The sequence below is a fragment of the Anabrus simplex genome, chromosome 10 (assembly GCF_040414725.1).
Source record: "Anabrus simplex isolate iqAnaSimp1 chromosome 10, ASM4041472v1, whole genome shotgun sequence".
In the NCBI taxonomy this organism is placed as follows: Eukaryota; Metazoa; Arthropoda; class Insecta; order Orthoptera; family Tettigoniidae; genus Anabrus; species Anabrus simplex.
In genome coordinates, this window is record NC_090274.1 from 12,579,843 (window position 1) to 12,592,133 (window position 12,291).

At 40.1% G+C, this 12,291-nt stretch overlaps 1 protein-coding gene across 1 annotated transcript in view; it reads left to right on the forward strand.

Moving 5' to 3' along the window:
* LOC136882245 (microtubule-associated protein futsch) overlaps positions 1-12,291 on the forward strand; it is an 85,565-nt gene that overhangs the window by 36,055 nt on the left and 37,219 nt on the right. Inside the window, exons 3-4 of the mRNA XM_067154798.2 lie at positions 214-6,951; positions 11,665-11,760. Coding sequence (XP_067010899.2) covers positions 214-6,951; positions 11,665-11,760 — 6,834 coding nt within the window. The remainder of the gene's footprint in view (positions 1-213; positions 6,952-11,664; positions 11,761-12,291) is intronic.

A 12,291-nucleotide genomic window follows, 5' to 3' on the forward strand; every position in this document is an offset into this window, starting at 1 on the left:
CCAGAGGCCTAAACTCTCACTGATACACAGATCGTGATAGCTCGGCCGTTATTATTGTTTTAATATTGACCAAACATGACATGCTGTCATTGAAATGCATCTTATATACTTGTAGATAAGAGAAGTATTTATAATTTATAGAATTATTTCTTGCTGTTTAAAATTCAAATGAATCATTGATTTTTCCTAATATTATTTTGCATCATGTTTTAGAAACGTGCTGTTGCGAAGACTGACAAACAAACCAAAGGTGCACAGAAGAAGCCCCCGAAGAAGGCCGCGGGAACTGACAATGTGAAGCAACCGGGGAAGACCTGTTCGACTCAACCAGGAAGCAAGGAGCCCAGTAAGGAGGAGAGCAAAGAAAACGATCCTCCAAAGAAACGGAGCAAACGGAGAGGCAGGAAGGCGAAAGCCGGTGCACCTAGTGAGACAGAGAACGTCGTCTCCTCAGGCGACTCCCAACAGAAGGCGAAGGAGCCCAAGAAGAACAAAAAAGTTGGATTGAGTCCTCTGTACAGTAACGAGCAGCAGCCCAGTGCTAAGTCAGAACCATTGACTCAGCAGCCGCCTAATAACACATCGGCTGGCCAGAAGTCTGAGCTAAGCAAGGCGAAGAGACGGCGGATAAGGAAGAAACGAATCTTGGAAGCCCTAGGGATCCTCTCGGGGAATAACGTGAAAGCAAGCAAGACTCGGAAGAGGAAAGCGAATGCTGATGTTTCAGTAACTGGTAATAAGTTATTAGAGTGTCCATTACAAGGATGTTGTGATGCTACGACGCCTTTGAGTGTTAGTCAAGACGAGAGAGTAAACAACTGTGCTGATAAAAAGGGTAGGAAAACTAAGCAAGGAGCTTACATTGCACCTGTAGGTGAAGTTTTCGTGAAAGGACAAGATAATGCTGTGCCTGTAGTGTTAGTATCGACAGATGATGTTCCCAGTTCTAAAGAAAATAGGTCTGTTAAATCTAAGGAGGCTGAATTGATTAGTTCAAACAAGCAGTCGATCGGTACTAAGGCTGTAAGAGAAGGTGTATCGGGGAAGGAAAATAAGCACAGAGAAGATGCAAAGGCTGTAGGAATTTTGAGTGATCCTAAAGGTGTAGAAACAAATAAACAAAGGCTTGTAACTAAAACTGGTGAAAAGGTTGGTGACACAAAATCTTCTCTGTTAAATAAGTCAAAGGGTGAATCAATTGCAGTGAAATGTAAATCTGATTGTCAAAGTGTCAGTGTTCATCAACGGAACAGTGAATCGGCAGAGCTAGTTGATCATTCTCCTGTTAGTAGTAACTTGACGGACCTCTCAAATAAATCTCAGGCAGAGAAGACAAAGTCGGTCGAGGAAAGTGCTGGTAAGTCGACAAAGGGGAGCAAACAGAAAGGTAATAAAACAAGTAAAAGTAGTGTGCAACGGTTGGAACGTGAAGGGGAACGAAAGGTAAATGGCGAAAAGTTAGTGGAAACTTCAGCAAACCAGGGCTTGTTTGAAAGTGTGATTAGGAGTGGGGACAGTCAGAAATCAGCAAGTTCATCTCCAAAAGAAAAGGGAGATAACAGGGATATTTGTGTCTTTAGTACAGGCAAGCAAAAGGCTACTGGTAAATCTGACTACCCGAGCGAACAAACTGCTGAGGGTATCAAAGGGAGTGCTCGTAGAGCTGAGTCTTCAAAGCATAACGAGAGCAAGGTACGAGGTGGCACACCGGTCGATGGTCCAAACTTTACGTCAGCAAACAAAGTTGAAAACGGTGGTCAGACCTCACGGATTTCACCTAGAAGTGGCTTACAAAATAGTCTAGTCAACGGACTGTCAGATTGCACCAACATCCAATCTGGAGCTGTGCTCAAAACTGGGGAGGAAAATAAGGCTTCAAAGCCAACTGAACAAAAAACAAAAGGTAAGCGTGACCACAAAGGCGAATCTAAAAGTACAAAACCCTCAGAGCAGAAGATAGAATCCATATCATCCAAAACTGAGAATAAACTAGAATCTAAGTCATCATACACAACAGAACAGAAAGTAGAAAGTAAATCTGTCCGAGCTTGCGAGAATAAGGTTGAAACTAAACCTTTACAAAAAGTCGATCAAAAGACTGCTAAGAAGGCTGAGCAAGAAATTGATACTACACTTGAACCTAAATTAGGATCAGAGACTGTGAGACAGAAGCAACTAAAGACAGATGCTACTGCTGTGAAAACAGCACCTGAATGCAAGTCTTTGGATAAACCATCAAAAGCACAAGAAGATAAGACTCCTGCAAAGTCTCTTGATAAAACTGTGACAAAATCAGACAAGACTCCTGAAGTCAAAGCAGAAACAAAACCTGTAGAAGAAAAATTGGGAAAGACTAATGAGCGATCTCTGAAAAACAAATCTGGAAAGACTCCCCCACAGAAGATAATTGCAGTTGTTAATGAACGGGAAGAATCTGAGAAAGTTAAGATTCCTGTGCAAACTGCTTCAAAACTTCTTGAACAGAACGTAGTGCAGGTAGAGGACAGTAAAGCAGCCAAATCTTCAAAAATTACTGGACCAAAAGAGCATCTTAGGTGTGTAAATTCAAAAGAACTCCTGAAGGAAGAAGTTCAGCTTTCAAATACTCCTGAACAGAAAGAAGCCAAATCTCTAAAGAACACTGAACAGAAAGTTGAAACTTCACATCCTAAAACAGTTGAAGAAAAGAAGGAAGATTCACTATCTAAGACACTTGCGCAGACTGTAAAAACAATAGTCCCAAAGGCACCTGAACAGAAAGTAGAAGTTGTTCCTCCAAAGACATCTCAACAGAAGGAATCTAAGCTTTCAAAGACATCTGAAGAAAAAGTAGAACCTAAGGCTCCAAAGACACCTAAACAGAAAGTAGATGTTCCTGCAGAGACTCCTGATCGGGAAGTAGAACCTGAAGTTCCAAAGACACCTGAAGAGAAAGTAGAACCTAAAGTTCCAAAGACACCTGAAGAGAAAGTAGAACCTAAAGTTCCAAAGACACCTGAAGAGAAAGTAGAACCTAAAGTTCCAAAGACACCTGAAGAGAAAGTAGAACCTAAAGTTCCAAAGACACCTGAACAGAAAGTTGAAGCTGTTTCTCCAAAGACACCTGAACAGAAAGAATCCAAAGGTTCCAAGACACCTAAACTGAAAGCAGAACCCAAGGTTCCAAAGACTCCTGAAGAGAAAGCAGAACCCAAGGTTCCAAAGACTCCTGAAGAGAAAGCAGAACCCAAGGTTCCAAAGACTCCTGAAGAGAAAGCAGAACCCAAGGTTCCAAAGACACCTGAAGAGAAAGCAGAACCCAAGGTTCCAAAGACACCTAAACAGAAAGTAGAAGCTGTTTCTCCAAAGACACCTAAACAGAAAGTAGAAGCTGTTTCTCCAAAGACACCTGACGAGAAAGGAGATTCTAAGGTTTCAAAGGCATCTGAAGAGAAAGTAGAACCCAAGGTTTCAAAGGCATCTGAAGAGAAAGTAGAACTCAAGGTTTCAAAGGCACCTGAAGAGAAAGTAGAACCCAAGGTTTCAAAGACACCTGAAGAGAAAGTAGAACCCAAGGTTTCAAAGACACCTGAAGAGAAAGTAGAACCCAAGGTTTCAAAGACACCTGAAGAGAAAGCAGAACCCAAAGTTCCAAAGACACCTAAACAGAAAGTAGAAGCTGTTCCTTCAGAGACACCTGTACAGAAACTAGAAACTGTTTCTCCAAAGACACCTGAACAGAAACTAGAAACTGTTTCTCCAAAGACACCTGAACAGAAACTAGAAACTGTTTCTCCAAAGACACCTGAACAGAAACTAACAGCTGTTTCTCCAAAGACACCTGAACAGAACGGAGATTCTAAGGTTTCAACGGCATCTGAAGAGAAAGAGGAACCCAAGGTTTCAAAGACACCTAATCAGAAAGTAGAAACTCTTCCTTCAAAGTCACCTGAACAGAAAGTAGAAGCTGTTTCTCCAAAGATACCTGAACAGAAAGAAGTTCAAGTTCCAAAGACACCTGCACTGAAAGTAGAAGCTATTTCTCCAAAGACACCCGAACAGAAAGAAGTTCAAATTCTAAAGACACCTGAACAGAAAGTAGATTCTAAGGATTCAAAGACACCTGAACAGAAAGTAAAAGCTGTTTCTCCAAAGACACCTGAACGGAAAGTAGATTCTAAGGATTCAAAGACACCTGAACAGAAAGTAAAAGCTGTTTCTCCAAAAACACCTGAACAGAAAGTAAAAGCTGTTTCTCCAAAAACACCTGAACAGAAAGTAAAAGCTGTTTCTCCAAAGACACCTGATCAGAAAGGAGAACCTAAGTTTCCTGAGTCATTTGAAGAGAAAGTAGAACCTGAGGTTCCAAAGGCACCTGAAGAGAAAATAGAAACTGTAACTTCAAAGACACTTGAACAAGAAACAGAAGCTGTATCTTCAAAAAAACCTGAACCAAAGGCATTTCAAGTTCCAAAGACACCTGAACCAAAACTAGAAGCTGTTTCTCCAAAGACACCTGAACAGAAAGTAGAAACTGTATCCCCAAAGATACCTGAGCAGAAACAATCTACAGTTTCAAAGACACCAGAAGAGAAAGTACAACCTGAACCTCTAAAGACACCTGAGAGGAAAGTACAACCCAAACTTCCTAAGACACCTGAACAGAAAGTGCAGCCTAAGGTTTCAAAGACACCTGAACAGAAAGTAGAAGCTGTTTCTGCAAAGACACCTGAACAGAAAGTAGAAACTGTATCTCCAAAGATACCTGAGCAGAAACAATCTACAGTTTCAAAGACACCACAAGAGAAAGTACTACCTGAACTTCTAAAGACACCTGAGAGGAAAGTACAACCCAAACTTCCTAAGACACCTGAACAGAAAGTACAACCTAAGGTTTCAAAGACACCTGAACAGAAAGTAGAAGCTGTTTCTCCGAAGAAATCTGAGCAGAAAGAATCCAAGGCTTCAAAGACTCCTGAAAAGAAAGTAGAATCCAAGGTTCCAAAGACATCTGAACAGAAAATAGAATCAAAGGTTTCGAAGACACCTGAACAAAAACAAAAGGCAGAAGTTCAGTCTCAAGAAACATCTCTACAGGACAGCAAGAGCAAAGTTTGGAACGCACCTGAACATTCGGTGGCCATTCCTCTGAAGGCAGCTGAAGTTTTAACAGCAGTTGGAGGCTCCGGAGGTGACGTCTCAAAACATTCAAAATCAGTCGAAGCTGTGAAGGTTTCCGAGCAGCAGCTCGGCCTAAGTGCTTCAAAGAAAGCAAAATCCATAGAAGGGAAGACATCCAAGACTCCTCAGAAGTGTCAAAGTGAACTTCAGAAGACAACACCAGAGAACGTGAAAGCTAAGTCATCTAAAGAGAGAGGATCTGTGGTAGAAGAATTACTTGTCGGTAATAGCAGTTCAGACTCAAAGTCTGATATTCACGGATTGTTACAGAGTACTTACAATCTAACAGATAAACCAGTAGTCGAGCAAAATACAGATAAGAAACCGGATAGTGCACCCGGGAACGATCGTGTTTCAAGTGTTAATCGTGGATTCGAGCAGTCGAATTGTACAGTAAAATCTTCATCTTCACGTGAGAGTGTCTGTAGCAGTGTACTTAGCGACATAAGTTTGTCAGCTCATTGTTCGGAGAAAGAGGTCAAGAACTTCTACAACACTTACGGGACTTTCCCTGACAGGAATTCGTCCTCGTTGACGACTGCTGGAAGACTCCTGAACTCTTCAAGTGCGGACAGTAACCAATCGGTAAACCCGAACAGTGTAAGGGATAAAGTTGGGAAGAGTGTTAGTCCTGAAAATACTTCCTTGGTAACAGATACAGTGTTGGAGAAAAAGGATGGTAAATTTGTAAATGATAATTCTGCAATTGAAAGTTCTCAGTTGAGAAGTATTTTTCAGGCTGGTGGCTCTTTTGCAAGGACTGAAAATATCCCTTTCCTAAAGGGTCCTATCTATACTAGTCCAAATTTTGAGAACAAAGTTACCAGTAGCGTAGATAGTAATCAGGTCTTCAATAGTTGTCGAGGCTCTTCTGTAGGAGTGTCCGTCAGTTCTCACGTTAACAAAAGTGCCGATGTTAGCATAAGTAATAGTGACGTACCGAATGTTAATGTGTCTCTTTCTGAGTCTCCTAAAAGTGTAGATAATACAGTACCTAGGTCAGACAAAGGTGAATCAAGACTGCTAGAAATAGTTGAGAATGTTCTCTCAGTGCACGAGAAAGTCCGAGAGCAGTTGACGTCTGAAAGACAAGAATTAAGGGTCACAGCTGAACGTGAAATACAAAGTCAGTCCCCTAGGGACTTAGGTGAGAAATCAGGACATAAATCAAGTGGGGAACAGAAAAAACCTCTAAGCAGTAGCGATATTTGTAGTAACAGTATAGACGCTATCGAAGAGCTGCAAAAGAAATTGAAACCTGCATTTCACTTTACCCCTTCCTGTACTGCTCCAGCACAAACTAGTGTTCCGTTAGTGTCAGAAGAGAAAACTACTCAAAAGACTGATAGTGTAGAGGAATCTTCCACAATGCAAACAGCAGAGAAATCAAGGGAGGAGGTGGTAAAGGAACGAGAGGCGAGAAAGGCAGCAAAATTAGCCAAGAAAAATAAAGGGCAGTCGGGTGTGGAAGTGAAGACTCCTGCGGCTGGAGTTCACAGTTCGACACAACCATCTCAGAGTGTAAGTATGCCAGGTGTGAGCGAAAAGACGAAGCCTGGGACATTGCAAGTGTCAGTAGAGCTGCCGACAACAAAAGTACCTTCTTTTGACGAAGTGGATCGATCTCCCACCGTCATTCCTTCATTGAGTAAGGAAATCACTGGTGTTGCGGAGAAAGGCCAGGGAGAAGTTGGCGTGGCAGTTTCGAACAAAGCAGAGACCAAGGTTGTGAATGCCGACCAGCCCACCAAGTCGAAAGCAGAGCTTCGGGCAGAGCGACGTGCCAAACAGGTAAGCACAGCTTCACGTAGGTATTTGTATTGTTACGAATAAATCACTGTCAATTATAGTGGTCTTATTTAATTTTAGGATGATGCAATTAGCTCACACACACTCAAAAACTAAACCAAACTCCATGGCGCAACAGTCCCGGAGGGCCATGGTTGGACCGAAGGCCTGCAGATTACGAGGTGTCGTGTGTGGCCAAAACGATGAATTCTCTCAGCTGTTATTCTTGGCGCTGTAGACCACACACACACTCACAATTATATCGGTTGTAACTGTTCGACCCTAAGCTTCTCACTAGAGGAGACGAAAGTTAATACCTTGGGACACATGAATATCAAATAAACTATATGTGGCTTGCCCGCAAATTGCCACGCAAATAGAAACAACATTCCATGGTTTCCCATTTCTCTATGTGATGTATGGGTGCCAGCGTTACAGTTTTAAACAAAACTGTAAAGCAAAATTTATATTTACGAGCATAGAGACTTATACTTAAATCACAGGGGTAGGATTTTAAATAATTAACCATTAAGTATCGTTTGAGAAAGAAAATTAACACAATATAAAATACAAATGAATTTATTATACAAAAAAAAAATGAGATGAATCGGAAAAGTTCCTTAACAATTAAAACAACAGGACAACAAGATTTGATTCTAACATAAGGCAACATACATAGCAGGCTGAACATATTTTAGCCGAATTTTATCCATACATCTGACAACCTTTTCTTTTTTTTAAATTGGAAAGTATTTTATCCCACATGAAGACTAATCTTTTACTCCTGCAATTTTACAACCATATCTTTTAAACTCCAAGAACAGCAGCTGAATGTACAAATGTAAATGGGACTTAAAAAATACGAGAGTTGATGAATTGACCAACAAGCAAGATACGAATGTTCATGTGCACGAAATGTTTTTTATATATTGTATTTTATCCTGTACATATATATATGTTAGTTTAAGTGAAGGTATGTTTTATACACTAATTTTAGGACCTCAACATAATATTTTAGACATACAGTTGCAATATTGTACATACTGACATATATGCCAATTCACGATAAGACATGCCCCATTTGTATGTGACTAAATGCACATCATCATATAACATTCCTTTGACAATGCAATTTAATCAAAGCTTCATCATATAAATATGTATTCATGGTTCAGCTGAAGATGACCTTGTACATGGGGTCGAAACCGGTCCTGTAGCTTAATATAAGCAATTTTAAAAAAAACAAGTATTGATTGGTGGAAATTCTTTCCTATTTTTAATTGTGTAATTCGTCAATACGGAAATGAAGATTATAGATTACGAAAGTTCCTTAAAGCGTGGAGGGATTTAGAATTTACGATACTCAAATTACTATTGCTTGCTTTATCTAATTGGAGCTCACCAATTGCAGTTTCCGTTGAAGTCATCTGGTTTCCGTGGTTACTCGTTCTCTTCTTCTCGATGTAGAATTGACTCCACGACATCCTTCCTTCTCTGATGTGGTACGGGCTATCTGGACTAGCACTCCCTAATTGCCTAGTCTTTAAATTAGACATTGGCCCTATACTTGTAAAAACTGATCAGCGTTGATCGTATGAGGAGAAAATTCAGAGATATGAATTTTTCCATGTTAGTAGAAATCTCAATCCAACTGAGCTATACTATTTATACGGTACAGACTTGTACCAAATTCCATGGACTTGAACTAAACGTAGTTCTTTGTCCAGAAGATTTACTGAATATAACACCAGCCATAAGCTTGTTTCGTCTCGCGCAGATCCGATAACATGACAGCAGCTAAGTACTGTATCGAAGCGACAAAACACTGTACAAAAATAACTATGTCTCGGAGAGACCACACACTGTCTCAAAATCAATAACGTCGTTCAAAGTAGATGTTCACAGTAGAAGTTCTAATGGTAGTTAGGTTCTCAGCAGAAGTAGTGATGTGAGTGAGTATCCGTGACTCCGTGATAATATTACCGGGCTCTCCCCACTCTTGGTAACAGCTTAATCTCAGATCTCTTTATAACGAAGCATCTGATTCATAGATCGCATTATCATCTCCCTCTTTCTTCTTGACAAGACCAGTAGGTGTGGGGATGATGTAGTCTGCTGGTATGCAAGCCTCGCGCGCAGGTTGCTGTTTACTGCCTTGGCTCATGAGTTTAACCCAATGACTCATGTAATTTTCCCCCGCTATAAGAATAACCTTTTCCGTATACACAAATATGAGATGAAATGACAACAACTATGTCTCAACATATTGATCATATTTACAATACAAAATGAATTCCTATCCTACCTAATATAATAATTTAAATAATAAATGATGTTATAACTATATAATATGATTCCTTGTTAACATATTTATTCTATGTCAATCATATGTAATTACGAATAATTGCTGATGGCGGATAAACTTGATATCGCGTAAAATGATAGTATATTAAATTAGTCTGGCTGGAGAAGCCTGGACGGTTACACAGTGGTTCAGAGCAGTACTATTGTGACTAGCATTTTTCACATCTTATTTTAGAGCAGTCCAAGGGGAGGAAATCAAAAGTCTGAAATTTGCCGATAATATTGTTATTTTATCTGAGTCTGCAGATCTGGAGAAATTGCTGAATGGTACGGACAGAGTTTGAGGAGCAGTAGAAGGTGAAAATAAAAAAAATAAAAAACAAAAGTAATGGAGTGCAGTTGACTAGTCACTTCTTGCAGGAAATATTAGATTAGGAAATCAAGTCTCACTGGAAGTAAACAAATATTACGACTTGGGTCGTAGAATAACTAAGAATAGCAGAAGTAAGGAGGACATAAAAAGCAGACTAGCACAAGCAAGGAAGGTCTTTCTTAAAAGAAATTTGGAATTAAGACCTTATTGAAGACTTTCAGCGTCTGGAGCGTGGCATTGTATAGAAGTGAAACATGGATTATAACTGTGGTAGCTCAAGAAGAAAGAGAATAGAAACTTTTGAAATATGGTGTTAAGAAGAATGTGAAGATCGAATGATGAATGAAGAGATACCGAATCGAATTAGTGAGAGAAAGTTTTGGCACCATTTGACCGTAAGAAGGGATAGAACGATAGGACACACATTAAAACACACAGGACTTGTTCAGTTGGCTTTTCGAGGGAAGTGTAGGTGGTGGCAGGGGTAGATGTAATGACTTGTAAACTGAAAAATAATAGACTATAAGTACCATTTATCAAGATTTAATTATAACGACATATGGCGAGATGAATCACAACATTCATCAAAAATATATCATATGGCGCCATTCCATTAGTTCTATATCTTCATACAGGATCTCCACTTTGTCATGATTCGATGTAGGAAAGTATGCCTGTATAATTGAGTCAAGAGGTTTACTGTTAATTTTCCCCATGATCAATCTGTCATTGACATGGTAAGTATTGCAAACACAGTTTTCATTTACATCTAGTTGTGATAGCAATACCATTGCTTCCACTCTTCTCACCACTGCTATAAATTACTCTGAATACATCACTGTAAAAATTTCAATTTCTTTGGCGTCTCACCTCACATAGGACTAAAATATCTATTTTGTTCTTTCTCATTTCATGTTTCATCTCTTCTAGTTTCTGAGCTTTCAATAGTGTTAGGAACTTAAATGTACTATCTTCACATTGATTTGAGAGGGCTTTTGCTTGTTAATGTCCTGGGATCAGTAGTCGCGCCTTCATCAACTCCTTCCATTGTTGCACGATACTTGGGACATCTTGAGGATCCTTAATAGAGTGGTTTCCAATTGCCTTCTCCATTTCTATGCTGTTGACCAGATCCTGTTGGTTCATTTGACTTTATGAGCGATTTCTCATCCCAAGGACAAGTGTCCTAAACCTGTACTCTCTCATCCATCCTTCGAAAGGCTGTTGGCACATAGTAGAGGGAGACCACTTATGCATGTAGTCACTCTGTCTTGGATGCAGTTTATCATGCCCGGTCATGTTTTGAGGTATTTGTGTGTTTGTAATTCAATATAATACATAGCAAGTCAATAAGTATGTGCAATTTTGCTCTAATTGTCTTTAGGTTGGCTGTATGGTGTTGTGTGCTAACCAGCCACTAGATGGCACCGTTGGCTACACCTGTGGTAGGTTTCAGCATTATCACATCAGTACAGCTTGCGCTGTAAAAATAGCTGCGCCACTCTCTGTTTCCGCCAAGGAAGAACAGCATTCCGCATTCCGTTTTTTGTGGTCTGACGGTGTACCAGGAGCGGAAATTCATAGAAGACTTACAGCACAATACGGGGACGATGTTTTGCCACAGCGAAGTGTACACCAGTGGATTGAACAGTTCAAAAGGGTTCGCATGAGCGTGAAGGATGAGGAAAGATCCAGGCATCCATCTGCAGCCTTAACTGATACAATATTGAACAAGTGCGTGATATGATCCTGAACAACAGATGAGTGACTGTTGATGACATGGCAAACCATATGCACATTAGCCATGGTTCCGATCAACAGGTGAAAAAAGTGGTGCATATTTGGCTTGCTGCGTAATCAAAAAACTTTTTTGCAGAGGGTGTGAGAAAGCTTGTGAAATGGTGGACCATTTATATTGAAAACCAGGGTGACTGTTGAAAAATGATATCAAGAAAGAGTGTGTACTCTTTTTGTATAAATTGTAAAAATTGATTGCAGATACTTATTGATTTGCCCTCATATTAAATCATATGTTACAGGAGGCTCAGCGAGCTGCAAAAGCATCAGCGCAGCAACAGAAGGCTGCTGCGAGTGCTCCAGCTGACACACAGGTGAAGAGACCTGTCCCCACACAGGTAAGTCTCTTTACAACACACTACCTCTATCTCAGTTTATTTGGAAGCGAAATGGTTTGGTATTGTCTTGATAAGTCAGAGGCAGCTACAAGCATTCGCGTTGTATGCAACACAATAGCATGTTGCAGGTTCTTTGCTTTGTGTTGGGTGGCAAAAACACAGTCACCTGTGGCATCAGATTACCGGTTTTTTGTAGCTGCTAGCTTACCTATCTTCAGTTCTCTGGTCATATGCTCAAGTTGAGTTGGGATACAAATAACTCTCTGATTGAACAATGCTATGAGTAGCAAAGTTTGTGGGATTTGAGATCCCAATTCTAAAGGCCACAGGAAGAAGGTGAAGTTGAGGGAATAAATAAGTAGGCTTTGAAGTTCAGTTAAGTGTGGAGAGAATTTAAATTGATTGATAAGAACAGCATTGAATTTGTTACATGATTTAACCTTTTCCCTACAGAGTTTTGATGACCAGTTGAGCCCTGTGGGCCGTTTTTTTTTAATAAGGAAGAATCACTTTGACAGATACATATTTACT